The sequence below is a fragment of the Polyodon spathula genome, chromosome 14 (assembly GCF_017654505.1).
Source record: "Polyodon spathula isolate WHYD16114869_AA chromosome 14, ASM1765450v1, whole genome shotgun sequence".
Lineage (NCBI taxonomy): Eukaryota > Metazoa > Chordata > Actinopteri > Acipenseriformes > Polyodontidae > Polyodon > Polyodon spathula.
In genome coordinates, this window is record NC_054547.1 from 1771528 (window position 1) to 1798495 (window position 26968).

Sequence of the window (26968 nt, forward strand, 5' to 3'; positions counted from 1 at the left end):
TGAAGTGACACTTGTGTTTACAATGTAAACTTTCATCACATACATCTTGCAGAATGCCTATTGAAGCGTGCACATCCTGTCATTTTATAGGCAGATTACTCACAGACACTCGCTTGCACAGTTCTGGGTGTGGGTTTCGCTACAGTTGCTTCGGAGCTTGAAGGAATGGATTAGCATTTGGGGTTCAGTGGGATGCATCAGGTTGTGTGATTCACTGCGAATTCTGCGCCGTCGGTGAGATGAGGTTAAAAGCTCTAAAACCATGAATGCAGACGAGCCCGGCTCTCTTGCATTGTGGTTAAGATGCTTGCTTGCGGGGCCACGGGGTCGCCTGATTGCGCCAAGCCTCCACCCCATGCAAACTGCAGGATCTGGTTGCCTCAAGTGGGTCCGGCTCCTGGTGCAGATCATATACCTCCCAGTAAGGTCAACCGGTGCAGGTGTGTGCCCCAGTGAGCGTGCCTGCAATGGGTTAGGACTTGTGTTTCAACCTTGGCAAAGATGATCTCGGATGTAAAGGCATGTCTTTTATAGTCACATAACATGAAGGCTGTTTTTCCTCTTCTGTTAAAGTGCGGGAGAAATTCAGTAAAAGTCACGTTTCAACTAATTTTTCACATAATGTAAATTTTACACAGATTACAACGTATCAGATATTAGAACAGCTGTATAGAACCACTAATGAGGAAAAAACATATTTCCAAGTTCAGTTTAATTAAATTAGATGGGTAATTATGCTAAATATGTATTCCTTTTGCTGACTGTGAGAAAAAAAACAAAAAAAAACAGTGTTTGTTCTGTGACTATTGGCATCCAGAAAATAACAGAATCCCAGTGGAGTAAACGATCAATACTAACTGATCCCACATTAGCTTTCGTGTTCTATAGTAATTGGTAGTGCTAGTGCTTTCAGACTGTGCTATGCAGTACCCAGAGCAAAACCCCATATTCTGCCTAAAGAATAGGGTTAGGGTTACATTAAGTTGTTACAGTTCCTCGTAATCAAGCTCTCATTTACTTTTCACAGGAGAGTTTAGCCAGTGCACACGGTCATCACTGTCGTGTAATAATCACACCATAACTGAAGGGTTAAAAATGTTGCGTATGAAATGGAGAGTTTATCAGATTATAGCCCAAACGTTTGCAGGGGAGTGTCTGGTAAAAGTGTGGTGAAGATTGGTGCAGAATCCTGGCTGTAATAGTGCTCACCATGCAGAGTGTGACAGACGGAGGGACAGATGGAGCCATATGCTCAAGATAAACTAGCCAGGAAAATGATACTGTTGGTTACCATAGGGCAAAATGTCAAATGCTTGATGTGTGCGGGTAAGAAACGTAGATCTGCATGGCTTGGTGTCAACAGCAGTAATTATCAGAACAAAAGGGGAGACAGACAGACATTGGCTTTAAAAATGCATTGTTTTCAGCTGATTGATTTTGAGGAGCAGCTGGCTGGTGACCTGCTGAGTTCTTTTGAAGTTTGCAGAAATAAAAGCCTAAAAAAAAAAGCCACGAAGCAGTAAAGTAGCCTGTAATTATGATGACTGGGACACTGTGTGCTTAATGGTAACAACATGACAGCTGCTTACAGTAAATGCCAATAACCTGCCATTTCTGGAGTTGGTGTTGGAAGGCTGTTCTACTCATGTAATAACAATAGCATGCAATTGCAAAGGTGCAATTTCAGAAACAGCTGTAATTTCTGAATTGATTTTTACAGATTGCAGGGGTTGGCAGTGTTCTTTAAACGCTTTGTGTTGAAGATTGAAGTACGCTGCAAATGAACCCCAGTTTGGTTTTTCTTATACGATCCAAGATTACGACCTCTGACCTGGGGAGGGAGCCAGTTCCGGGCGGGCTTGTTCCCCGATGAGATCATGTTTTCAAGCCAGACTGGGTAATGAGGCTGGGGAACTTCCCCAGCTTGAGATGTCATTAGCTGTCAGTAACAAAGTGCTCTTCTGGGAAGGCAGTCCTTTCATCACCTATAAGGAGGTTTCGAGGTTATGTTTTCATAACGCCTGCGAGAGAACTCCTCTTTCTCTGCAAGTTGCAGTCTTCAATGTTATGGAAAAGAACCCCACAGAACTGGCTCATTGAGCTCTATATACTGTATGTATTAGTCTACAGTCTGTTGTGCATGAGAATGCATTGCCGTCTGAACGTGGGTCTTATCTGCTTCAATCAGGTACTTTTCCACCCCTCTAGACCTTGGAACGGTGACATTTAGCATCAGTAATAAAAGAAGGATTTTCACTGATGTCATTATACACTGATGAGTATTAGATTAAATGAGAAGAGAATTACGCCGAAATACATTAGAGATTTAGGAAAATATATATGCGCATATTTATGGAGTTTTGCCATTCCAGCTAAGAGATGAAAATTGCTTTTAATAATTGCCATTCTTTATCTAATGAGATTTAAGTAAAAAAGAAACTGTGGGAAGCCCTGTCCTTTTAAATTACAAGTGGGACATGAAAACCTATAGAACTGATGGAAAGTTTAATCTTTTAATGTTCTGCGGACGTACGATTGGTTTAACAGTGTGTTTTATTTGTGTCCAAGTGGGTTGTAAATCCTTAATGGCTTTTGAACGTGAAACTGTCGCCTGCACCTCGATCATTAATTGTAATGATGCAGCAGGAGTCAGGATTAAAAACCACTGCCATTTCTCACTGCGCGTCACTTCCCTGCAACTCGCAGAAAAGCGAATTCATTGCCTTGTCTATGGTGGTACACAGTGCAAAGCCCAATTCCTCTCTCAATTACTGTAGTTAAAGCAGAACTTTCACATCCAGCTTCTGATGCCAGGCAGCTGCTGTTGTCATTAATATGCAGATTTCAGGGCGCTTCGTTTGCTCTGTGTTCGTTAACAGAATGTTTTCCATGGAGTGGGCTCTGTCATTTGGGTGCAGTTTTCACGCACACACTTCAATCAATAGAAGTGTCAGCACAGGCTTTCATTGAATCAGAGTCTGACCTGTCAGGTCTTACTGTATACATGTATGACTGACATTCCAAAATATTGTTGCACAGCAGATGCATTGCCGTGGATAATCTACAATGCTGATGGATCCAAAACAAATGCATTTGAACAGGTTGTCTGCGTCTTTTTTTTTTGGAAAATATCAAGGATTAAGAACTTATTGGCAAGGCCCCTCTATCAAGTCTGTCTATACTTGTAATACCCCTTTGTGTTGGGTGGACCAGCGGTCATCGCTGTTTTAAGTTATACAGTGAAATCTCTACTGGACAGTCAAGGAAACTGTCTAAATGTGACCTGAATAGTGAGGTGGCCTTAATATCAAAGGGCTATTAACATTTAAGTCAAGTGAATCGGAACTGTAGGATAAGTGAGATTTCACTGTACTTAAGAGATTGCCAAAAGGTTTTGGAACAGAGCTGGTGAGGGAACTTGCTTAAGACCTGTACTTTTTCTGTCCTGGATTATTATGTTACAGCCACAGCTCGTTGACTTTGTACTGTACAGGGATGGAAATAAGACCTCCATTGCATAGCAGTTTGATCCATTCGTGGTTTTACTATGAGTTTAATCAGACACACCTGAGCTTGTTCCCTACACACTGGGCCTGATGAAGCTCATTTCAAAACCTGGAATGGGTGATACTGCTATGCAGTAGGAGCCTATGTCCCCGTTTTAAGTGGTTGTGTAGGAGTATACCTGCCGTGGTCTCGTCACAGCTCTGTTAAGGGTGGTAAAATAGATGTGTCCTGTAGAAAGTGTGGATTTCGTTTTCTTGATTCCCAGCACGATCCCTCCTTGAGTGAAATCGTAACAGCCCTGCTGTCTCACTGGGAGGGAGGAGGATGTGCAGGGAATATTAATCACACTTTCTGTTTATCTTTAGGGGCGGAAGAACTTAATTCGTTAGAGACTTCGTTTAGCAAGCTCCTTTTTATTAGGATAGCGCTGCCTGCGACTATTTATCAAATAGACATTTCCAAGATGAGACACCCTAGTCTGCTACCCTGTGTACATTCATGAACCAGACCAAGCACACAGCTCTCTACAGTGTGCACAGTGCAGTTATCAAGCCGAACCTATTGTACTGAACCAAGCAGCCATGGCAGACCCAACCAAAGAAGACCGTGCATTATTAAAAAATGTGCCGTCAAAAGGATTACAGCAATCTGTTCTGCAATCTAATCGACAATAGCGTCAATTATAGAAGGAATCTTGCTTGTTGCAGCTGTTAACAGGCTTTCCTGTGCCAAAGCAGTGGAAAGGGAGGGACACATTGTAATCAAGAGCTGTGCACAGACTGCCCTTTGCACAGATCAGTCTTTGCAGGGTCCTGCTTGTTTTACACGTGGCTTTGTTACTTCCCGGAGACGCAGCAGGACAGTACTTGAGCAGCATGAAGGAGGAGCACGCTTCTGCCATTTCCAAGCTCTCAGATGAAAGAGTTTAAATGAAACTGCGCTTGCTTTTCATTTAGTTTTAGTCTTCATAGATTAAGTAAATAGAAATCAAGGCATGGCGGTTGGTCCTTCATCAGTACTCATTTTATTCTGGAATACCATTTGAATGGTAACAACTGTTAATTTGCATGCAGAGTTATTAGACTGGTGAGTGAGGTGGACTTTACAGTGTCCTCACCTACAATGTTCTCTGCAAAGTGTATACAGACATCCTTTACAAAAAGAAAGTTGAGAACATACAGTGGGCTACTTGAATGGAAGACTGTTTTAACCCTTAACCTGTGAACTGTGCATTTTGTTCTGAGTTGGCTTACACTTACTCAATGCTAGCATGCAGTGGGGATGTCCTGGGTGGCTGTGAAATAGGTTTCACAGTTCCTGTGTGTTTTAAAGGAACCTCAGTGGGTACTCAAGGAGTAGCAGTCATGCCCTAAAGTGGGTCTTTTCCAGATACAGTCTAATATGTGGCGGCTGTGAACTTTATAGCCATTGACATGCAGGGATGGCTCAGATTGTTAAACTCACTGTCTTACAACCTATAAGAGCTGGAGCTAATGATATAATCTGTTACTTCTGTAAGCTGCACCTTGTATGGGACTGTAAGGGTCTGCTTCACTGGCAATGAGAGATTTAGTCCTGTCTAGAGACTAGTCTAGATCTATTGGAGAGGGCCACCTGGGATCATTTCCCCATTTGCAGCATGAAAATCAAATCCCTCGACTCCAAAGGGTATGAGCGGCACTGTACTTCATATGTATTCTGTGCACTTGTACACGTGTCATGCATCGTAACACCTTGTTTAATATAATTGTTAGGGGTGTGCAGGAACCTCCTGCTTGTTATTGACTTTCATAATATTTATTGGCAGGCATTCAATAAATCCATGAATTAATATGTTGATTTTAAAAACAAGAAAAGCTCAAGTTCCCTCACCTTTCCCCTCTGCACAGCAATAAATATAGCAGCGCATTGGATGAGAGGAAAATAATCTTCCAGTCGGGTTTTAAAACACTCAATTGTCATTGATTGGTACTGAATTGGAAAGGTGAGGGAAGGACAGCTTTTCTCGTTTTGAAATCAATACATTTAATGAATGGATGTGTTGAGTACCTGTTGAGTATGAGTACAAGTTTCTGCACGCCCCTAGTCGTTGTTTAAATTATTTCTGTTGCAGCTGACCAGGTACAGCAGTCTGGCTCTCCGAGGGGCAGGGTTTGTATTGACCCTGGTGTTTCTGCACGCCCCTAGTCGTTGTTTAAATTGTTTCTGTTGCAGCTGACCAGGTACAGCAGTCTGGCTCTCCGAGGGGCAGGGTTTGTATTGACCCTGGTGTTTCTGCACGCCCCTAGTCGTTGTTTAAATTGTTTCTGTTGCAGCTGACCAGGTACAGCAGTCTGGCTCTCCGAGGGGCAGGGTTTGTATTGACCCTGGTGTTTCTGCACGCCCCTAGTCGTTGTTTAAATTGTTTCTGTTGCAGCTGACCAGGTACAGCAGTCTGGCTCTCCGAGGGGCAGGGTTTGTATTGACCCTGGTGTTTCTGCACGCCCCTAGTCGTTGTTTAAATTGTTTCTGTTGCAGCTGACCAGGTACAGCAGTCTGGCTCTCCGAGGGGCAGGGTTTGTATTGACCCTGGTGTTTCTTTCTGTTGCAGCTGACCAGGTACAGCAGTCTGGCTCTCCGAGGGGCAGGGTTTGTATTGACCCTGGTGTTTCTGCACGCCCCTAGTCGTTGTTTAAATTGTTTCTGTTGCAGCTGACCAGGTACAGCAGTCTGGCTCTCCGAGGGGCAGGGTTTGTATTGACCCTGGTGTTTCTGCACAGCTGACCTAGTCGTTGTTTAAATTGTTTCTGTTGCAGCTGACCAGGTACAGCAGTCTGGCTCTCCGAGGGGCAGGGTTTGTATTGACTGTGGTGTGTTTGTATTTTCCAGCTGTCGGACCAGCAACAGGAAGAGCCTCATAGTGACATCGAGCACCTCGCCAACGTTACCCAGACCACATTCCCCACTCCACGGCCACACAGGTAGGCAGCCCAGGACTCGCCCACAACTGTGGTGTCGGGTCTTGATGCATTTTGGAAGGATTTTCAGAGGGATCTGTGGGTAGCTTTTCATTGCATTACTTTGTCAATTTGTTACTTTGTTTCTTTTGAGAAAACTGTATAGTTGTAAAGCATGATGCAAATGAGTCGCAAGAAGGTGTTATGTGATTGTTCTGGGTAGTTTTGCTGCTGGTGATCTACAGATGCATCTAGTTTTAGTCCTGTCTGAATAAAGTACCGTTTGTGCAGTTTTGCTATCCAGTCACTGGTAAGGACCCCTTGTAGATTTTTCTTTGTAGATGTAAGTGAATGACACTCACAATGTATACAGGTGTATGTTCGGAATGGTTTATGGAAAGACTCTCTGTGCATGTATATAAAATCCTGCTCCTGCCAGTGCTTCTGAATGGGATTCCCTTCAATCTCCCACACTCAGACTGCCACTGATGACCTGGCTGGCTGTGGCTTTCTGTTTTTTTTAATGGGCACTGCCTCGGGAACAAGAGGTAGGAAAGTAAGCCGACCTCATGTTTTATTTATTTTTTTATTTTATTTTCATCTTTTGATGTTTAAGGAAAGAGCCCCCCCTGGTTGGGCCCCTGTTTTTTTTAGGAGGACAATGGTCCCACTTCATTACCATTTGGTTCCAGAGTTCGTGGGTCCTTGTCCCTTTGTTCGTGAGCACGAAGTACTGCAAACAAGTACTCAATAGGAAGCACTCTTACAACATGCCGAAAACACTTGAGATGCCAGAATTGAAAGTGTACCGCTGTCTTTTCCATAGCACAATGGCGCAGTTGGGACAGAGTGGCACACGGTGTTCAGAGGTCCAGCGTTTCATTATCTGAGATGAGGAGCATGCTGTTCTCTTTTAAAGAGGAAGCTTCCAGACACTTTTTTTATACACGGAAAGCACTATTCCAGACTACTGCTGCAAGAAATGATTTATTCGGATTGAGCTCTTCACAGAAATCAGGTGAGAGTCACTGGACCCTCGCCTGTGGAGAGCTTATTTGAAGAATCAGTTTGTGCAGCTCTATTGTAGACCACTTGTAAAAGAAAGAGAAAATGTTTGACTTAAGAATTAGCATTGACTGTTGTATTTATTTATTTGATTTTATTAGTAGTAACAAAAATTGGCAAGTGAGTCCTCGGTTTTGTTTGCGTTTTTATGTTTAACTTACCCGCTCACAGTCTGTGCTATTTTTACCTAAGGAATGCTCATAGTAGTTTTGCATTTTTACTGTGCTTTTCCCATGGTTATACTTTGCATTTGCCATGTTTATTAATATACTTTGCCATACCTTTTCACTATTCTTTACAGTGCTTACCTATGGCTTATCATGCGTTCACTGCACTGTGCTATGCATTCTCTCTGGGAAACTTTTAGAAGGGTGCGTGGGATTGGAATTAGGATTGGAATTGGGATTGGAATTGTTTAATTAATTTCCATTTGAAGCAGATTATTAGCGATGTGTGAAGGGAATTAAGAAGATCCGTTGCAATGCAGGTTCAGGGTACCTGTCTAAACGGATCAACCCTGACTAGCGAGGAGCTTGTGGTATGTGGATTTTACTGAGAGAGGAAGGCAGTGTTGTTGCAAGACTGGAATAATTCCTGTTGGGGTGACGGCTTTCTCATTGACCTTTCAGTCTGTATAATAAGAGAGCTTTGCTGTAGTGTGCCACACCAGCAGCATTTAACCCCTACGCTGTTTCAGGGCATGGAATTAACACTGGCATTCTGATCAGATGCAAAATGGTGTCACTCTTCCTCCAATCTGTTGGGTCACCAAGAGTTTAAAAACTGTATCTAATACCTCGTTTCCATGAGCATGGATGATCTGGGTTCTCCCACATTGCTCCCGAACCCTCATTGATAGCTTACCCGAGTTCAGTGATGAGATCCCATTTCCAATGCCAGTTTCTGATGGATGTTGGTGATTCTTTCCCAGCAAATCTTGCAACTAGGCTAACATTCATTTGTTTACAAAACCGAAAGGATGGACGCTATTGCTTTTACTTCCTCCAGTCCTCGCATCTGAGAATACCTGGGTTGAGTGGTGCAAGGAAGCGAGGTAGACGTTATGCTGCATCTCTTTTGTTGGTAATGTAATTGCTGTAGTGTTGGGGCTTATTGTATGAAACGGAGCATGTTGTGTACAAAATGACTGAGCAGTAAGACGCAATAATAGCTTTTTTGTTTTGTGGATGATCCAAAAGGTCAAGCACTTTGTTAAGCTGCAAGACTAAGGACAAGCAACTGAAGGAACTTTCAATTCGATTGAAGTTCCTGTTGCTTTTGATTACTGTTTTTTTTATTGATTTAATTGGCTACCTGGATGTTTACTTTATCCCTTAAAAGCACAAGTGCTTCAGGAAGAGTAACTAATGGATAACTGAGTGCCACTCGACACCACAGAGTACAGGAGAGTTCCTTTAACCTGGAGCGCTCATTTATATTGCAGTGTAAAGGGCTGAGCACCACACACTCTGTCATATTAAAGAGTCATGACCTCCCCCCTTCGCTGCGAGTGCCTCGAGGTGAAAGTGGAGAGATGCCTGTCCTCTCCGAGGAACACGGCACGCTGCTGCTGTAGAATCAATAACAAGCCTGTTGTTTCGGAACTGAAATAAATTACAATTTTCTACTGAGCTCATTCGGGACGTAAAGGAAGGATGTGTTGTTGAGGCTTTTCAGATCTTTAATTCATTTTTCTTTGACAAAATTTGAACACAAGCTGTTTAAGTAATTTGCTGCATTGCATTTAGGGTTACCTTTTTTTACGGTTAACAAAATAAGTTATCGTAACAATATAGCTAAAGAGAAAATTAAAATGACAGGTAGATGGCAGTTAAAAAATTACAAAGTAGCCTGTCCTGAAAGGAGGACAATGGCACTTAATGAGCCAGTGCGTTGAGCTGGGGAGCATTGCTTTATTTGCAGATGTATTCCGACCAACTAGCCCACTCTACCCCTTAGCTTTGCATTATTATTGAATGTGGATTTGGAAGCTGGACTTAACAAATATGGGCAAATGCAAGTTTTTTCTGCGTAGAAAGGCATGTTAGTACCAACCCATGTGCCTCAGATCAAATTTATTTGGAGATGTGTTGTTTCTATTTATTTTTTTTTTAATGTAAAATAATTTAGCAAGATACGTCACAGTCCAAATTATTCCTTGGTTTTCTTCAGTACTGTAGCTCTGCCATAAAATGATATTCTTCCCAAATACTGATACGTTCATTACTTTTCATATTTGTTTATATTTTTTAAAAGAAGCATCTTGTAGGTGCCACAGGGGGTTTAGCAGTCGTGGCCGTTGATGCTGCATGTGTGCAGTTACCCGGGTGCTATACATGTGGCTGACGCAGCAGCCTGCATGGCTCTGGGCTGGTGTTAATGGTTTAATTGTTTTTGAAGTAAATTAACCACACGGGGAAAGTAATGTTTTGCAAGGCTGGGAATCCTTCCTCTTATCCTGTCAGTCTGCACTCCACCTGAGAGTCAGGAAAACAGTTCTGCGTGACCATGGCAGATGGTTCACGATCAAGCAGGCATCCTAATTAAGAGCACAAAAAGATTTATTATGTTTGTTTTGTAGCCATTTAGTGCTGCGGTGATCTAGCCATACCTGCTATAACCTGCAGTATTATTTGTGCAGTGAGGATTTAAGCAAGGAATGCATCTTGAGATGTGAATTTCTACACTGACTGGAAACCACAGAAATATACTGCTGTCACAGACCTTAAAGAATCACTGCGTCAACACGGCTCCACATTCACTGCATTTCAGTACTAACTCAGCTGGAATTAGAAGCATTCATTCAGCCTCATTAAATATCTGGTAATATATTAGGAGAAAGAAAACTGCTTGCATGGCTTACATTCTTACGGCAGGCATTTCACCTGGAGAATGCAATTATCCCCACCACTCCAGCAACTTATTTGCTGTCGTTAACCAACCAGTTGATTCCCTGCAAATAATAACCTAGGAAAAGAAATGATTACCTGAAAGTAAGGTAAACAAACTGATAACTTTCTTTAACTTACTACTATAGCAACCAGATACTAGTTTTGGTTTTTTATTCTATAAATACACATTGGCTGTACCTACAGGTATTTATTTTAAAATTGCCCATTATGGTACAACAGGTGCACAAGAAGTAAGAATTATTTCATTTGTTTCATTTCATTTAAGATGGATGGAAAGAGAAAGAAAGAACATTAGAGCTTCGAGGTGTATTTATTAGATTTGGTATTTACTTTTTTTATACTCTCTTCCCTAAACTGATTTTTTTTTTTTTTTTTTTTTTTAAAAGCATATTTATTCTGGTTTAAATCCGCGTCCCACTTTCTGTCATGGTTCAGCTTGACAAGCAATTAAATCCAAGTTTCTCGGGACTCTGAATTTTTCTCTCACGTTAACGTATTCATTGGGGGTGGAGAAGGTCAGGCTGGTATTTGCAGAGACTGGGTGAATGAGCTCCATCTTTACAATTGCAAATTGGATAACCAGCCCAGCTTCTCCTCCTGAGCGCAGCCCCCATTGCACGGAGCCGTGAAGAACCGCTTCTCAGAGCATGCTGCAGAGCAACTCAAGAATGTCGATGCTTCTCATCGTGGAAACATTGGGTTTGTTTTAATTGCTGAATCTACCTTTACAGGGACAGCAGCATCAGCGTCAATATGAGCTTCACCACATTCTTCCGTGAGCTTCACCTGCATGCCTACAGCCTGCCCTGGAGGGACCACCTTCTTAGGGGGCGAAGGAGCAGTTCAGTCTCCATGCCCATCCAATCCTCCCCTTTTTGAGATCGTCCTACAAAAGTGAAAGGCAAGGGCTTTGACCCATGTTGCTCCATGGATGATTTTTCAACATGCAGTAAATTCTAGCTGTATCTAGACTTTGTTGGATGGAGATTCTTTCCCCGTATTTGGTGCTGATCTGCAGGCACTGTGCTGGAGTGGAGGGCAGGAATAGGGCTCTGGAGCTGATCCTGGCTCCAGGCAGCGTCACTGCAGGGTAGAGCATAGAGTGGATGTGGGGGGATGCAGAGGCAAGAGAATTTCAAATAGAAGAATCAAAACAATACCATTTTTAAAAAAACATTTTTTTTATCAATTTGCTTGAAATTTCCGCAATTGTAATTTGTATTCTTATTGGAGGCATTTTGGAATAAAATTGACTATTTTATAATAAGAAATAAAATGGTCCACCTTAAAAAAAAAAAAAAAATAAATAAAAAAAAAAAATAAAAAAATTGTAAAAACCAAGTCTCTGCGATAGCTCAGTATTAGTCGTGTAACAATGAATCAATTATTCCAGCTGTGTGTTTCCGTAAGGAATTTTATTTTGACAGTGACGCATGTGCTTATTATTATTGAAGATTTTCTAAGCTCCTCTGGGAGTTTGTATAATTCATAGGGTGGTGTATAACCCAGTCACCGGGTGCGAGTTCATTGCCAAGGTTATTGCAAAAACACCTTGAAATGATTTGGAAGATTAATCGGACCATTATTCTCTGGGAATGAAGAATCCTTCACACAGTACAATGACTGTGCTGCGAGTGTACTGTAGTAGCTGTGTAATGGGGCTGGAATTGAATTATATTTGGTATTATTTGCATAGCAATCATCATTATCCTGTTTTATCAAATATGCAGTTTCTATTGTATTGCAAACAGTAAACCCCTTATCTTTTTTTAAAAAGCGACAGCCACCTGGCTAGCTACTAGAGCACCATGACACACCACCTCAGCTGTGAGTTCAGGGTTCAAGCTCCATGTGAGATGGGTTCTGTTGAAAACCAGGAAGTGCAAAAGCTACCAGATCCCCTTGTATTGTAGCTCTCTATCAACAACGCCGGCAGGTTTAAAGATGTTTAAATAGAAACAGGGTTCTCCGGTAGGTACAAGCGATTCCCAGCTTCATTCTGTTGCATGTTTGATTTCTAGGACTCTTCAGACAGTATTTGAAGTGTGTCAAGCCCTCCTGATCCCACCTTGCTTGGAATCAAACACCTCGATCGAAAACTCCAGCAGACTGGAAAACGGGCTGGTCATTCTGAGGGCTCTTGTTGTGCCACTGCAAAGGAAAGGTGCAGCTTGTCTTCATTAGGATAGAGCAGATTGGTGCCCAATTCAAAGAGCCCCCTTATTTATTGAAAAAAAAACCCTAATCGTTTTCAAGCGCTGGCGATACACAAGTGAACAGTGCTGTAGCAAAAAAAAAAAGTACCAGTATTGTGAATAGAGGCAGAGCAGGAAAGGGCTGCAGCAGATTGGATATGTTGGAGCAGATGTGGAGAGGGTAGAGGTCCCTGAGGCAGTCCCACAGCTCTGTGATGTGAGGATGGCTGGTTGCAGCAGGAGGAGATGCATGCGCGGGTAGGGGCCTGTTCAAATTCTCAGTGCAGGGAGAGCAGCCTGAGTGTCCTGCGTGTTTCTGTTGTCATCGCTGACGGATGGAAATCGAGAGAGCTCTTGACATTCTGACATCCAGGAGTCTTTGCCCAAGAAAAACGGATGCTTGTATATTCAGCTGTAAATCTAGACTGTTTAGGGTTATTAGTTTTACTTCTGTATAAGTGCCCTGAGGGGATACCATTAGAAGTGGAAGTGGAAGTGGTATTTCAGTTATATTGCAAGTAGCTACTGTGGAAGTGTCCCATCTTTTAGAACAAACAAGTCGTTGCAGCGCATACACTGTTTGGATGATTCCTCAATCTAATATATGTTCTGTTGCATGGTACAGTACGCTGAAGCTTCACCCCTTGAGGCTAAATTGTTATTGAAGCATTCTTCTGGTGTTACAGCATCAGAGAGATGGGGAAAGCATCATATGAACCAGCAGAAACATTCTCCCAAGGTGAAATGTACAAAGCAGCCATTTCGTTTGATGTTTTAACCCGCTGTCGCTCTTACTTGGCATCAAAAACAAGGTTTTGCGATGCTGGTTAAAGTATCAGCTTGCAAACCACTGGTGTTAGCTGGTGTGCCTCCACCTGAGAGCGGTCCTGCTTGTCACCTGAACTTGTCGGCAAACGTTGCTTCTGAAAACACTCCTCATGGCTGGTAGTGGGGTAGCCCTGTGAACCGAAGCGTGTGCAACACTAAAAAGCCTCCCCACCACATGCTGTTCGCTAATGTGTCTTCTGGTAAACAAGCTTCTGTTACTCGGCAGACTGCTTGTGCGTCCTCCTTGCTTTGCTGTACAACCAATACAAAAACCAGAGAATCACTGTGACAAGATAGTGCAGCGCAACTCTGTCTTGGGTGACGCTATGTATTATATAAAGCACCCGAAGACTGCACCGATCTCAGAACAGTTTAGTTAAACAACCTCTACTGCGCTTGCTGTTAACAGAATGGCTCTGCTTACTGCAGAACAGATTTAAAGGAGTTCTAGGACTACGCTGTAAATAAACAGCTTCTGACAGGTACGGTGGCGCTTGAATTCACTGTGAGTAATGTCCCAGCTTTCTGAACCCTTTCAGTCATTGAGTGCGCTTTCATGTCTGAAGGAGAGCCAGCTATAAGACATCTGCTGCAGTAACACAGACTGTACAATAAAAACAAAGCCTTGTGTCATCATTTGAAACAATGCCCATTAAATCCACCCAGGACTTATTTGACCAGTTTCAAATGTGTAGGATCACAGTGAGTCTGTTTTGTTTAAATACAGTATGACATCCTGCACCGGACTCTCTAGCACATTCTGCTGTGTGTAACCTGCTTACAGGAATTCTTCAGGTCCTCTGTTCACAGGGAAAGGCATGTGTCTGTGTTTAAAACCTCCTTGCAAAATAACAGACAGTAACCCAAATTATCAAAGATTAGACTTTGATTTGCTTGTTACAGCTGAATATTTTGTAGTATGTTTTATTTCAAATGCTGCATAAGCTCCTTGCAATGAGTTCACCTTGTCCACCAGCAGGAGTCGCTGTGTGGGTGCAACGTGAGGGTCCTTCTTCCTAACCCTTTAAGGTGCAAGACACATATGTGTCCCACAAACAAAATGATGCTGCCATTCTTGTTTTTGCAATGAGGTGCACAGAAATAAAGTGTACTCAGGTTGGATCTGGTCTTCCACATTGTCAGTTTCCTCCTCAAGCACACTCTTGAGTCACTCTCTAATGTATTTGAAGAAGGTACTGTTTGAAGAACCGCTCGATTCCTTGTGTACCTAAAGGGGTTAAAGGACAGGCAGAGCTAACCTCTGGAATGTGTCTCCCTGTTCCCTTACAGGAAGCAGCCCTCTGGACAGCCCCAGGAACTTCTCCCCGAATGCTGCCGCTCACTTCTCCTTCGTCCCAGCGCGCAGGTAGGCAGGCAGGCAGCAGCTCTCTTCACTGCATCCTGTGTCACGCTTCACTGGCGGCGACTGCATCTTGCAAAGCATGAGCAAAGCGCACTGGGGTTTGAACCAGACAATTCTCCAGCTCAGTGTTGTACATGCACTTAACATACCAAGTACAAAGTGCCGAATTTCCATCCTTTGAACAAAACACCCCTGCTGGGAATTGGAGACACAAAACTGTTTCTAGATCAAAAAGATCCCCCTGTGATGGAGGGAGGGAGGGAGAGCATCTTTGCAGAGTTCTCAGACTCTCTTAGTAGTTAATGATTTATGTTGCTGATTTGAAGGAAGAAAAATGAAAGGCTTCTCGTATCTGTTATGCTGTTCAGCCCACGAGTGGATTACAAGCAGGGTTTCTCAGAGAGGGGTCCGGGGTGCTCTTTTGTTTTCTAGATGAATGTTGTAGAGTGGTGTGTGCAGCAGTACGGCAGTTGAGAACGATTGTTTAGGATCTTGTGCAGGAGCGCCATCTGCTGGGGGTAAAGGAAATATAACCTTTTAAGGTGGCCAAATACACGTCCTGTAGTTCCTGTGGTTTTAAGGTCTGAAATACGTATTTGTATTTTCTTAAAGAAGGATTCAGTTATTCTTATTATTAGCTTCTGCACCCCTACCATTCAGGTAAATTCCAGTACATCTTTCAGGGACGAGAAGGAAGACTCCTATTGCAAAGCAGTTTCGTCCATTCCAGGTTTTGCTGCGGGCTCGATTTAGCCACAGTGTGTAAGGTAGCAAGCACAGGTGTGTCTTATTAAGCTCATAGCAAAGCCAGGAATGGATTACACTGCTATGCAATGGGAGTCTTATTTCCATCCCTGTTTTGGGGGTTGACAGTTAAACAGTTATTGGGAATCTGTTTTGTTCAATAGCTGCTGGAGTTTGTAACGCAAAAGCTCATGTCATTCAAGTGGGATCTAATCCGGGATCTGAAGCGGGGGAATTTCATGGCTTCAGATTTACTGTGTTTTAATTGTTCTGTTTTCCCACACTGTTTGTAAAGTCACCTGTTTTGTAATATTGTTTCATTAACATTGTGTCATTCCTTCAATGCAGCCACGGGCACAGGGCTGACAGGTAAATACACCCCCCCCCCCCCCCACTGCTCCTCACTCCCCAGCGCATGTCTGTAAAATGTGCATGTTTGAGTGTGTGAAATCTGCTGTGCTCAGTGCTTTAGCCAGTAGCCCCATTGAGACACAAGTGAGCCAGGCTTTCAAAGGGCGTTATTCTAACTTGTCATTAACACGGTTTTTAAGGAAAGGGACAACACACTCACACACACACACACACTAAATGTACCAAGTCAGAGATGGTCTCACATTTAATGCTGGTCATCTTAACTTGTTTCTTATTTATTATAGAATTGTTGATTTGATTTGATTTTTTCCCTTTTTTGATAAATGTTGTGCTAATGACCATTTGCAATAAAGAGCTTTGTGAATCTGGTCTACTGTATATGTACAGCTGTGAAACCAATTAGGCTCCACTAGAATGAAATAATGAACTGCAGTGAAAGTCTGCTCAAGCTCCCTCAATCCATCCGCTACTTTTTGCATGTACAGCAATTCTGTTTTCAATTTCAATGAATGCCCCTTTGGAGAAAATGGACATTCCTTTCAGTCAAAATGTGGCCATGCTGAGTGCTTGGTGCCACGTGCTGCTGCTGAATGTGCTGTAGTGTCTATGTGAGGCTGTGCACTAGGGATGCCAAGTCACATCACATTTATCAAACTCCCAGCTGACGATTCAGCAGCACACTAATATGCCTGCAATAAGACAACGTTTGTAAGTCACTCAGCAAACCGGTTTGCTCTCCAGTGTATTCTTATGGTATTTAATTCTAGTGTTGGGATTCAGGGATGGGTAACAATAATGGCCTTGTATAGCAGTTTGATCCATTCCAGGTTTGACTGTGAGCTTGATCCCCCACAGTTGCTAGGTAAGTAGCTCAGTGTGTCTAATTCAAGCTCATAGTAAAACCTGAAGTGGATCAGCACTGTCTGTTAATGAACGTACTGGTGTTTGCACTGACCCAGACATTGACCTAGAATTTTATACCACAGTTTTGAAAAAAAACGTCTGTTGTGACATCCTAATTGTACCCTTGCATGGAAAGTAACGTCCTTGCTTATTTCTGGTTTCTTTTTAGAGACACTGTTGATTCTGTTGCTGAATGAGCACTCTCTACAGAGCTGATACAAATACTAAAAAACATACTGTTGGATAAATAAGTAATAATAAATAATGTGTTGTGTGTGAGTGTGTTAGATATACAGTGTGTAGGTGCAGAAAGCCTGAACCCTTCTGTTCCTCAGCAGGACGGATGGTCGTCGTTGGTCCCTGGCCTCCCTTCCCTCCTCAGGATATGGAACCAACACTCCCAGCTCTACAGTATCGGTGAGTTCAGGACGGGACAGAGCCTGGGAACAGGGGTGCAGGACACAGGACCGAATCTCAGCCTGCAGTTCAATCAAATAGCTTTTAATGTACCTAAATAAGAATAATAATAATAGACGGGTATGCAGCTCACGGAAACGGGCTTGCCATGGTAGGATTTGGCTTCTCCCCTGAGTCCCAGTGTCATTCCTCTGTCTGCGTGGGTTAAGCTGCCAGCAGCAAGGTGTTATTGGGTTTCTTGTTAATGTTTCTTTCCTTCTCACAGTCATCCTGTTCATCCCAGGAGAAGCTGCACCAACTGCCATACCAGCCCACCCCAGACGAGCTGCACTTCCTCACAAAGCACTTCAGCTCTGAGAGCATCACTGACGAGGAGGGGCGGAGATCCCCCTCCATGCGCCCCCGCTCCCGCAGCCTCAGGTCAGTGCACAGACCCTGTACCCCCATACTCCCATACCTCAACTCCATACCTCCTCCCCTCCCCATCACTGACGAGGAGGGGCGGAGATCCCCCTCCATGCGCCCCCGCTCCCGCAGCCTCAGGTCAGTGCACAGACCCTGTACCCCCATACTCCCATACCTCAACTCCATACCTCCTCCCCTCCCCATCACTGACGAGGAGGGGCGGCAATCCCCCTCCATGCGCCCCCGATCCCGCAGCCTCAGGTCAGTGCACAGACCCTGTACCCCCATACTCTCATACCTCCTCCCCTCCCCATCACTGATGAGGAGGGGCGGCGATCCCCCTCCATGCGCCCCCGATCCCGCAGCCTCAGGTCAGTGCACGGAACCTGTACCCCCATACTCCCATACCTCACCCTCATACCTCCTCCCCTCCCCATCACTGATGAGGAGGGGCGGCGATCCCCCTCCATGCGCCCCCGATCCCGCAGCCTCAGGTCACTGCACTGTACCTACCACTCCACTTGCATGATGTTTTAACAAAGTGACCTAACACAGAATAGAAGCGCAAGGCCACTGACCTTCCCTGTGCTAAACCTGCCTGAGCCTCCTGCATGCAGTTAAAATAATAAACAAACAAACTGATAGCAGAGACCCACAAAGCGTCCTACAGTGTGTAGGGACCAGTTAAATAACTTCCTAAAGAAGAGAACTGTGTGTTTATGTGCTGAAGAGTTAAAACTCTGGCTGCAAGTGTCTTTCCAGCTGTTGCTTCTGATATGTGGTCTTGCTAAAGAATGTTTCAATTTTATTTTTTCATGAACACACAGTTCCCGTCTTCACCTGCAGAATGGTTGTTGCGGCTCACGCAGGTAATTGTGTTTTGTTTAATTTTTCAAACTGGCGTGACAGACTATCCAAACCTCTCTCATCTCCAGACCAGGATATGAATATTTAATGAGCGTGGAGTAGATCATCGTTGCCATCCCAAGTGAGCGGCAAATTAGTTACTGCTACACGCTAAGAATAATTAAACTCTGCATTCAAGTGAATGCCATTAGCAGTGCCTATTAGAATAAAATCCATTAGAAATAATAATAATTAAAAAAAACAGCAAATTAGAGCAGTAAAATTAAGCCGTTTGTAAGCCACTTTTCACCTGAAGAAAACACTCTGAATCTGTCATCTATATTACATATAACATAACAACCCTGAGGCAGATCACTGTGGAGGGAGGCATGTACAGCCGGTCTGGGTTGAAACAGTACAGCATTTAATGTAGTGTGCTGTGGATATACATTGAAAAGGCTTTTCCACACGGTAATACAGGACCCAGTAGTAATCCTCTATGAACATGTCATTAAAAATAATTCTTAAATAACAGGTTGCTGTTTCAGTGTATTCAATGGAAACTTCCTAGTTCAGGTGGTAATTCCAATAGGTTTTCTAAGATCTGCTTTATGCATGTGTGCACAGGGCGTGCAGCGGTTTGGTCTCTGCCGTGTGTAAATAACAGCACAGTTTTTTCCTTTGTTTTTTTTTTCCCTTACAAGTCTCATGGGCTCCATAGAGCAACACATCAGCTGGTGCCAGGCCTTCAGTCAATCAATTATCCATGTAATTGCTTCTCTGATTGCGTGCAGGGGAACTGTGAGCCAGTTTATGACACCACGCATTGCCTCACCCACCTGTCATGGTCAATTAGATCTTTCATTTCCTCTGTGGTGTTTGTTGTATTGGGAGGACGGTGGCTCCAGTGGAAAGGATTGCTCCATTGTTTATAGCTGCCCTAATACAAACTGGTTTTGTTGATGTATTTATTTATTTGCAGTGGCCTGCTCAGGTTAATCCAGTTCTATTTCGTTTTCTGCGCTGTGTTAGTAGATCTGTGGTGTTTAATAGTGCGGTCCGCGCTATGCAGTAATTCAGTGCAAGTGGCGCACACACTCCGAGCCGTCAAATGACGTGGCAACTGTTTGGTCGGAATTGGGGAGACTAAAATAAGAAAAATCGCTATGAGGGGGATAAAAACGTCACAACATTGTAAAAACGAATATGTTAAGCGAAATATAAATTAGATTTATGTATTTATTTAACCAGGAAATGTACCCATTAAGACCTCATTTACAAGCTCATGTATTTAAGAAGTGGAAATTGAGAAAATCAGACAATGTTTTATAAATTGTTGTTGTTGTTGTTGTTGTTGTTTATTATTATTTATTATTATTATTATTATTATTATTATTATTATTATTATTATTATTATTTATTATTATTATTATTATAATAAATAATAATAATAATAATAATAATAATAATAATAATGTAACAAATGTGTAATGATTACCATGTGAATAAAATACTATTGGTTCATATTGCTGAATGCAAGTGGTTTAGTGTGCATTATGTTACATTGTTTTAACAGGGAAACACAAACATTCATAAAACAGTCTAGTCTTTATACAGTCCATATACACAGCATTTGTATATTGAAGAGACAGCGTACATGACATTACACCAGCTCCCTCTGGGGACTCTGCATTCTGGAGCAGCTGCAGATTGGGTGTGACTGAGCTGCTGAAACGCTTTGCTCAGCTCATTAATAACTAAGGATGTGAGCTGTGAGATTGTTAAGCAAGCTGTCAGTTTGAATTGCAGGACACCTTTAACTTAAAACAACTGGTTTCTAAGGACCTTGGAGAGTGGTGTTATTTTTAAATAACGTGCAATAAATGGTCAACCTGGAATTCCGACATGCAGGACGCTCTTGGATTTAACTGGAAAGAGCAAAAGGAGTTTCCACGAAACACAAAGAATAGCTTGTGTTTTTGTTTGTAAATGGAGCTGGCTTCTAAGTGAAGATCGACAGCCATTAATTTCCTCGTCCAAAATGTTCCCCCGGTCCCAGGCTCTCGTGTGGAGTTCAGATTCGTACATCTGTACTGCAGTATCTTTTCCTTCTCACTCGCGCTGCTGCTCCTGCTCAATTAGCCGCTCAGTTGGTACTAATTGTGGAGGAGGGTTTCTAACTGGGACCACTGGCAATTAGAAAGAGAGATGAACACACCAGAGTGTATTTCACTCAGGCCCCTAAACAGCTGTCGGCTCTAATGACTGCGAGTCACACCGACCTGACATTATCAGTGCAAATTTATTAAAATTACTTTTGGCAATTTAGTTAAAAGTGGTTTGTTTTCGGAAATTGGAACATACTCTATATCTGTCTGTCTGTCTATCTGTCTATCTATATAATGTGTGTGTTAAACATACCGAAACGTTGCTGATTGCACATGCTGATTTAATGTATACTCAATCAATTAGGCAAGTAGCGGTAATTGCCTTCCCAAACTGGTTTTTGATGACATACCGCATTACCTCATGCGGTGGTCACATGCCGCTAGCCCTGGAATGACTCAGAGAGCCACATCTGCCGTTTAGACAAGCCTGATGAAACCAGCGGAATGGAACTGAAATACTGTTGCTTCAGCTATCCGTCAGTTCCACGGTACTGTTGCCGGGGTGGTGGTACATCATATAGGACATGTGTCTCCTGCTGTCAAACACAAATATACATGCTTGCATTATATTGTATGCACTATTTGTGCATGCAGTACCGTGTCCCACGGTGGAGAAGGGACGGGTTTATAAGAAGGATTCAGTACTATTGTACATATGCTTGTTTTAATGGGTGTGGAGTGTGCCTGCTGCTATTTATAATCTTTATAGCTACTCCTTTTAGAAGGTGTAATGTAAAGTATATGAAAGAATGACCAGTTTTCTGTGGACAAACACAACACAAAGATAACCTGTGCAGATTCTTATTGGTACAAAGCATCCCTGTCCAAAATCTGCTGCACTTCCAAGATGAACATGACAGAAGACGATGTAACTTGGGTATTGAACTGTCAAAGTTTTCACGTGCTGAAATGCCAACTCCTATATTAAAGAAGGACTTGCTGTAGGTTTGCTGGCTTTGTGTGTTGCAGCCCCGGGCGGTCCCCCATCTCTTTCGACCATGAGATCGTAATGATGAACCATGTGTACAAAGAGAGGTTCCCGAAGGTAAGTAAAGGCTCCTCTTTCCTTCTGTTTAAAAGACGAGGAAACAGACTGCACAAACAGTAAGGGGCTTCAGGACTGAATAAGACTGTGTGTTGCTCTGGATAGCCTTGTTCAGTGAGACATCTGTCAGTTTGGGCTTGCTTGTAGTAGCTATGGGTCAAAACGAGTCTATAGAAGGTAGGAAATACATATCCCCATAATATTTAAACCATGTATTTTGAACATGAATTGTTTTAAAAGTACATTTAAACCAGGAGAATTTACTTTAGTCCCAACTTTTTATTGTTGTGTCGATCCATGCCCCTCTGGAGTTTGGAATACTAAACCTACACGATATGGGAGTCCATGCACAGTGTTCATGAACGCTACAATCACACACACAGCCTTGTTCAGTGAGACGCTCCGTGCGTTTGTGTGTCTTGTTTTCCCTCGCAGGCGACGGCACAGATGGAGGAGCGTCTGGCGGATTTCATCTCCTCCTGCGCCCCCGAGAAGGTGATGCCCCTGGCCGACGGGGTCCTGAGCTTCATCCACCACCAGGTGATCGAGCTGTCCCGGGACTGCCTGGACAAGTCCCGCGAGGGCCTCATCACCTCACGCTACTTCTACGAGCTGCAGGAGAACCTGGAGAAGCTGCTGCAGGACGTGAGTAGAACCACAGACCAGGAGCCACGATTACCACGCTAACTAACCATTAGCCAATTAAGGAGGGCACACTGCAGCCTATTCCAGAGGAAGGGTTTTGAATTGTGGCATGAAGAGGGAGGGGTAGGGGGGCTTCACCACCTTCAAATCCACAAAACCGTCTACATAGCAGCCAGCAGACCACATTCTCCTAGACTTGTCACAAATCTATTAGTCACAACTCTGTTTCTTTGTGTGCGTGTGTCTCTGTTAACTCAATTACAGTGCCCAGAGGCTCGTATCCAAGTTATTGCTCCCATCGGCCCATTCCCATCCCTTGAGGGGGGTGATGGTGATTTTAATTTCATGCCCCAGCACTCGCAGTTAGTGACGGATGGCTCTTTCAGACGAGAAAGGAGGGAGGGAGGGAGAGGAAAGCTCCTTTAAATTATCACACCGCAGGCTCCAGTGCTCATGTCAGCAACGACAGGCTTGTGTATATCTGTGTGTGTGTGTATAGGAATGGCATCTGGAAACAACCACTGGAATGACACAGGCAGTCCTGAAGCAAGCATGACATCATCTGGGGAGTGCTAATTGGATAGTTTGCAGCGGGGGCGTAGCGCTCAGCCGCAGTGTGGTGTTAGGTGGATAAAACACGCCGTGTTTCAACACCGGGGGCATTGCGGGGTAAACACGGCATCTTTGTAAGATGTCCAGGATCTCATGGCAGAGAAGGGTGGAGGAGGAGGAGATTTTACAGAGTATCTTGGAGCATCGGGAATGGACCAGGGTTGTGGGAGAGACCTTACCAGTTGAGTTGTTTATTATGTTCTAATCGCAATGGAAAGTATTTTGAGGGTTTTTAAATTTTCCTGTAGGGATGTAATGCAAAATCACTTTTAGGAATTGCTGTGATGTTGTTTAAAGATGTTAATGTGTCATCTGATTTTGTACTCTGTTTGCAGTTAAGATGGACATTGTCTCGTGTTTGCAGTCTGGTAGATGCATTCTCTTGCACTGCCCTATAGAGCGTTCTTCTTGTTTAATGCAGGTTGTCCAAAGTCTTAATATTCTCTTGCGAATGTTTAGATAGAACCGTGAAGAAGGCTGACGACTCCTGCAGGGATCTCATTAAGGATCCATTGATCTAATCTGTTACTTTGAACTGTGGCACACAGCCCCTGCTACTTACCTTTCTCATTTGCACTTAATATTCATGACTGCGCCCCCCCTTAGGGGAAACGGAGGGGTGATACAGTAGCTGAGCGATTTGGTAATGCTAGACTGCTTTATTCAGTTAAATGCTTTATATGATGGCTGTATCTTCACGTTAGAAGCTGCTTGGTAATGCCAGGTTAAGTCTGGGCAGGTGCAGAGTTGCACTGCTTATGCTATTTTACCTTTGCATCCCATTGCTAACCTTCAGGAAGCAGCCTATTGTGGTAAGAAGTAGTCCTCCAGCCTCGACCGCGTACTCAGGAGGGAAACCTCGTTTGAAACAGCAGTGCACTGTGAGCTGTGTGTCAGCCAGGAGCTTTTGTTTACATCCAGGAATGATAAGTGAAGTGTCCTGGTTACATTATGCAATCTACAGCAGCATATTAGTTGTCATTGTATCATACTTGTTATGTATTCTGCATCACACTTATTTATCATGTGCCTTACTTGTGTTATCATGTCTGTGTTGTGGTGTACACTGTAATCTTTAAGAAGTATGTTCTGTCTTTTGAACTGCAAGCAAGCTGGACACTATAGAACTTTGGGGGGGGGTTCTTAAAACAGTTTCCATGGTAATGCATGTGTAGAGTTCTGGGTAAACTGGCCTTGCCGGTCCGGGGATCCCTCTCCTCTCCTGGTTAGCCTTGTTGCCACGGTGTTATGTAGCCTTGCAGTACAGCAGACCTGCTGGATCAGTGGGGGGGCCATTTGTCAAAGCCAGCCTGCGGGCCTGAAACCTCCTTTCTCTGTAACCAGACACATTTGTCTTGCCTCAACAAAATGAACTGGGCTTTACCTGCTGAGAGACAACACTAGAGGCTTTATTTGTTACGTTTTCAGCTTGACCAAAAAAAAAAAATCAATACAAGTTGGCAGAAAAAAAAAAAAAAAAAAAAAAACATTTTTACAGACAACTACGGCAGTGCTTGTTTTTTCCTCGGTGGTGGTTTCTGATTCTCTGCTTTGCTTCCAGGCCCATGAGCGCTCAGAGAGCCGGGAGGTCGCCTTCGTCACCCAGCTGGTGAGGAAGCTGATGATCGTCATTGCCAGGCCGGCCCGGCTGCTTGAGTGCCTGGTAAGGATGAAGGAACTGTCTGTGCCTGTGCAGTTTGTAGTGTGTGTGTGCCTCTGTGCACTGTGTGTGTGTGTGTGAAGGAACTGTCCTTGCCTGTGCACTGTGTAGTGTGCGTGTGTGTATGTGTGCCCTTGTGCACTGTGTAGTGTATGTGCCCCTGTGCACTGTGTAGTGTGTATGCCCCTGTGCACTGTGTAGTGTGTGTGCCCCTGTGCACTGTGTAGTAGTGTGTGCCCCTGTGCACTGTGTAGTGTGTGTGCCCCTGTGCACTGTGTTGTAGTGTGTGCCCCTGTGCACTGTGTAGTGTGTGTGCCCCTGTGCACTGTGTAGTGTGTGCCCCTGTGCACTGTGTAGTGTGTGTGCCCCTGTGCACTGTGTAGTGTGTGTGCCCCTGTGCACTGTGTTGTAGTGTGTGCCCCTGTGCACTGTGTAGTGTGTGTGCCCCTGTGCACTGTGTAGTGTGTGTGCCCCTGTGCACTGTGTTGTAGTGTGTGCCCCTGTGCACTGTGTAGTGTGTGTGCCCCTGTGCACTGTGTTGTAGTGTGTGCCCCTGTTTGAATGCTCAGCCTGCCAGTTATTGCAGGCTGTCTCTGCCACTGGTTAAGCCACTGCATAATATCTTCAATGTTGCGTCTTGTTTTGTTTAGTTTTTAATCTCCCCATCAGGCAGGTGTGTTTTCATTTCTAAGTTTGAAGAATGTGTGTCAGTGTCTTCTTTTTCTCCCCCCCCCCCCCCTTGTTTTCTCTTTTTATTGCCCTTTTACTCCTCTTTCTCTCTCTCTCTCTCTCTCTCTCTCTCTCTCTGTTGATGTTTCTTCCCAACTCTCCTCCTAAATCAAGCCACCTCGCAGTGGTAATTAAATTGTCGAAGTGTGGGGGCCATGTGCTATATTATTCCCTATGAGGTTATTTGGAGCCTCCTGTCAGGAAGCAGAAACACAATTGCCATGCTGTGTGGAGGGGGGGAAGGGGGGGCTGTTACATTTGGAGTTCTGACAAATAGTGTGTGACCGACATTGTGTCACTTTACAGATAGAGTTTCTAAATTGATGCACAATAATACTCCAGACAGCTGACTTCTTAAAGGTCTGGACCCCGTGAGGAATGAACGCTTTGCTTATTAAAAACCTTCAGCTTGGGAGGAAATATAGACTCCTGTTACCAATTCAAGACAGTTTTTTCCCATGGAGCCCAATGAAAGATGAGATTATGCCATGCCTGTACAGACAATTAACTAGGCTTTGACAGTGAAATGAATCGGACGCTTCTTGGAGAAGAAAGATATCTTAAATTGCACTTCTAGACCAACTCATTTTATTTAATAACATAAAACAGAATTTTCCTTAAACCAGAAGATTCCAGTACCAGTACAAAACAGGGATGGAGACAAGACTTCCATTGCATAGCAGTTTCACCAATTCCAGGTTTTAGTACGAGCTTGATCAGTCCCAGTGTGTAGGTAACAAGCTCCGGTGTGTCTTATTAAACTCATAGTAAACCCAGGAATGGGTCAAAGGGCTATGCAATTGGAGTCTTATTTCCATCCGTGCAAAACTGGTATCTGCAATATGTTTAATAAAAATAGTTGACTTTTTATCAGTCAGTGTTATTTGTCTGTTGAGGGGGAAGAATAAAAAGATACAGAAGCATGTTTGAGCATGTCCTAACATTAGCACCATGGACACAGAAAGGGGAGTCTCTCTCATTCTCCTCTCTCCGCTGCAGGAGTTTGATCCGGAGGAGTTCTATCATCTATTGGAAGCTGCCGAGGGCCATGCCAAAGAAGGGCAGGGAATCAAGTCGGACATTCCCCGCTACATCATCAGTCAACTGGGGCTTACCAGGGATCCCCTGGAGGGTGAGTGTGGAAGGGCAGTCAGTCCCACAGCAGCGCACCAGCACACCGACAGACCTAGAAGACCCCTCAAGCTCTTGGTGTACTTTTCATTATTAATGTTGCAGCAGTACACTAAAAAACAGAAATCGATGAAGGACTCCACTCTTCTATATCTCTTTGGTACCAAGTACTCTAGGTTCCCTTAGGGTAATTTATTGAATAGCAGGGATAGAATTAGGACTTCTGTTGTATAGCAGTTTCACCCATTCCAGGTTTTGATACAAACTTGATCAGCCCCAGTGTACTGGTGATAAGCACAGGTTCGTCTTAATAAACTCATTGTAAAACCAGGAATGGGTCAAACTGCTATGCAATACGTCCCTGAACATTTACATCTTATACTGAAAAATATATGAAAATGGGCATATGTACTGTGTACATATTAGTGCAGTATGTTAGGTTACTTTACTGGAGTAAAGGAGTTCTCTTTCTTATAGCACTCGAG

General features: G+C 43.6%; 1 protein-coding gene across 20 annotated transcripts in view; it reads left to right on the top strand.

Annotated features, from left to right (window-relative positions):
• The window catches only part of LOC121327396 (microtubule-associated serine/threonine-protein kinase 2-like), a 111555-nt gene that overhangs the window by 72365 nt on the left and 12222 nt on the right, over positions 1-26968 (top strand). For 6 of the 20 annotated variants that reach the window (XM_041271422.1, XM_041271420.1, XM_041271436.1 and 3 more), the window contains 10 exons: positions 6376-6467; positions 14734-14809; positions 15899-15919; positions 17161-17242; positions 17508-17785; positions 18475-18516; positions 21631-21706; positions 22142-22351; positions 24525-24626; positions 26352-26484. In XM_041271422.1, coding sequence (XP_041127356.1) covers positions 6376-6467; positions 14734-14809; positions 15899-15919; positions 17161-17242; positions 17508-17785; positions 18475-18516; positions 21631-21706; positions 22142-22351; positions 24525-24626; positions 26352-26484 — 1112 coding nt within the window. The remainder of the gene's footprint in view (positions 1-6375; positions 6468-14733; positions 14810-15898; positions 15920-17160; positions 17243-17507; positions 17786-18474; positions 18517-21630; positions 21707-22141; positions 22352-24524; positions 24627-26351; positions 26485-26968) is intronic. The other 14 variants (XM_041271434.1, XM_041271439.1, XM_041271438.1 and 11 more) reach the window with 10 other exon arrangements.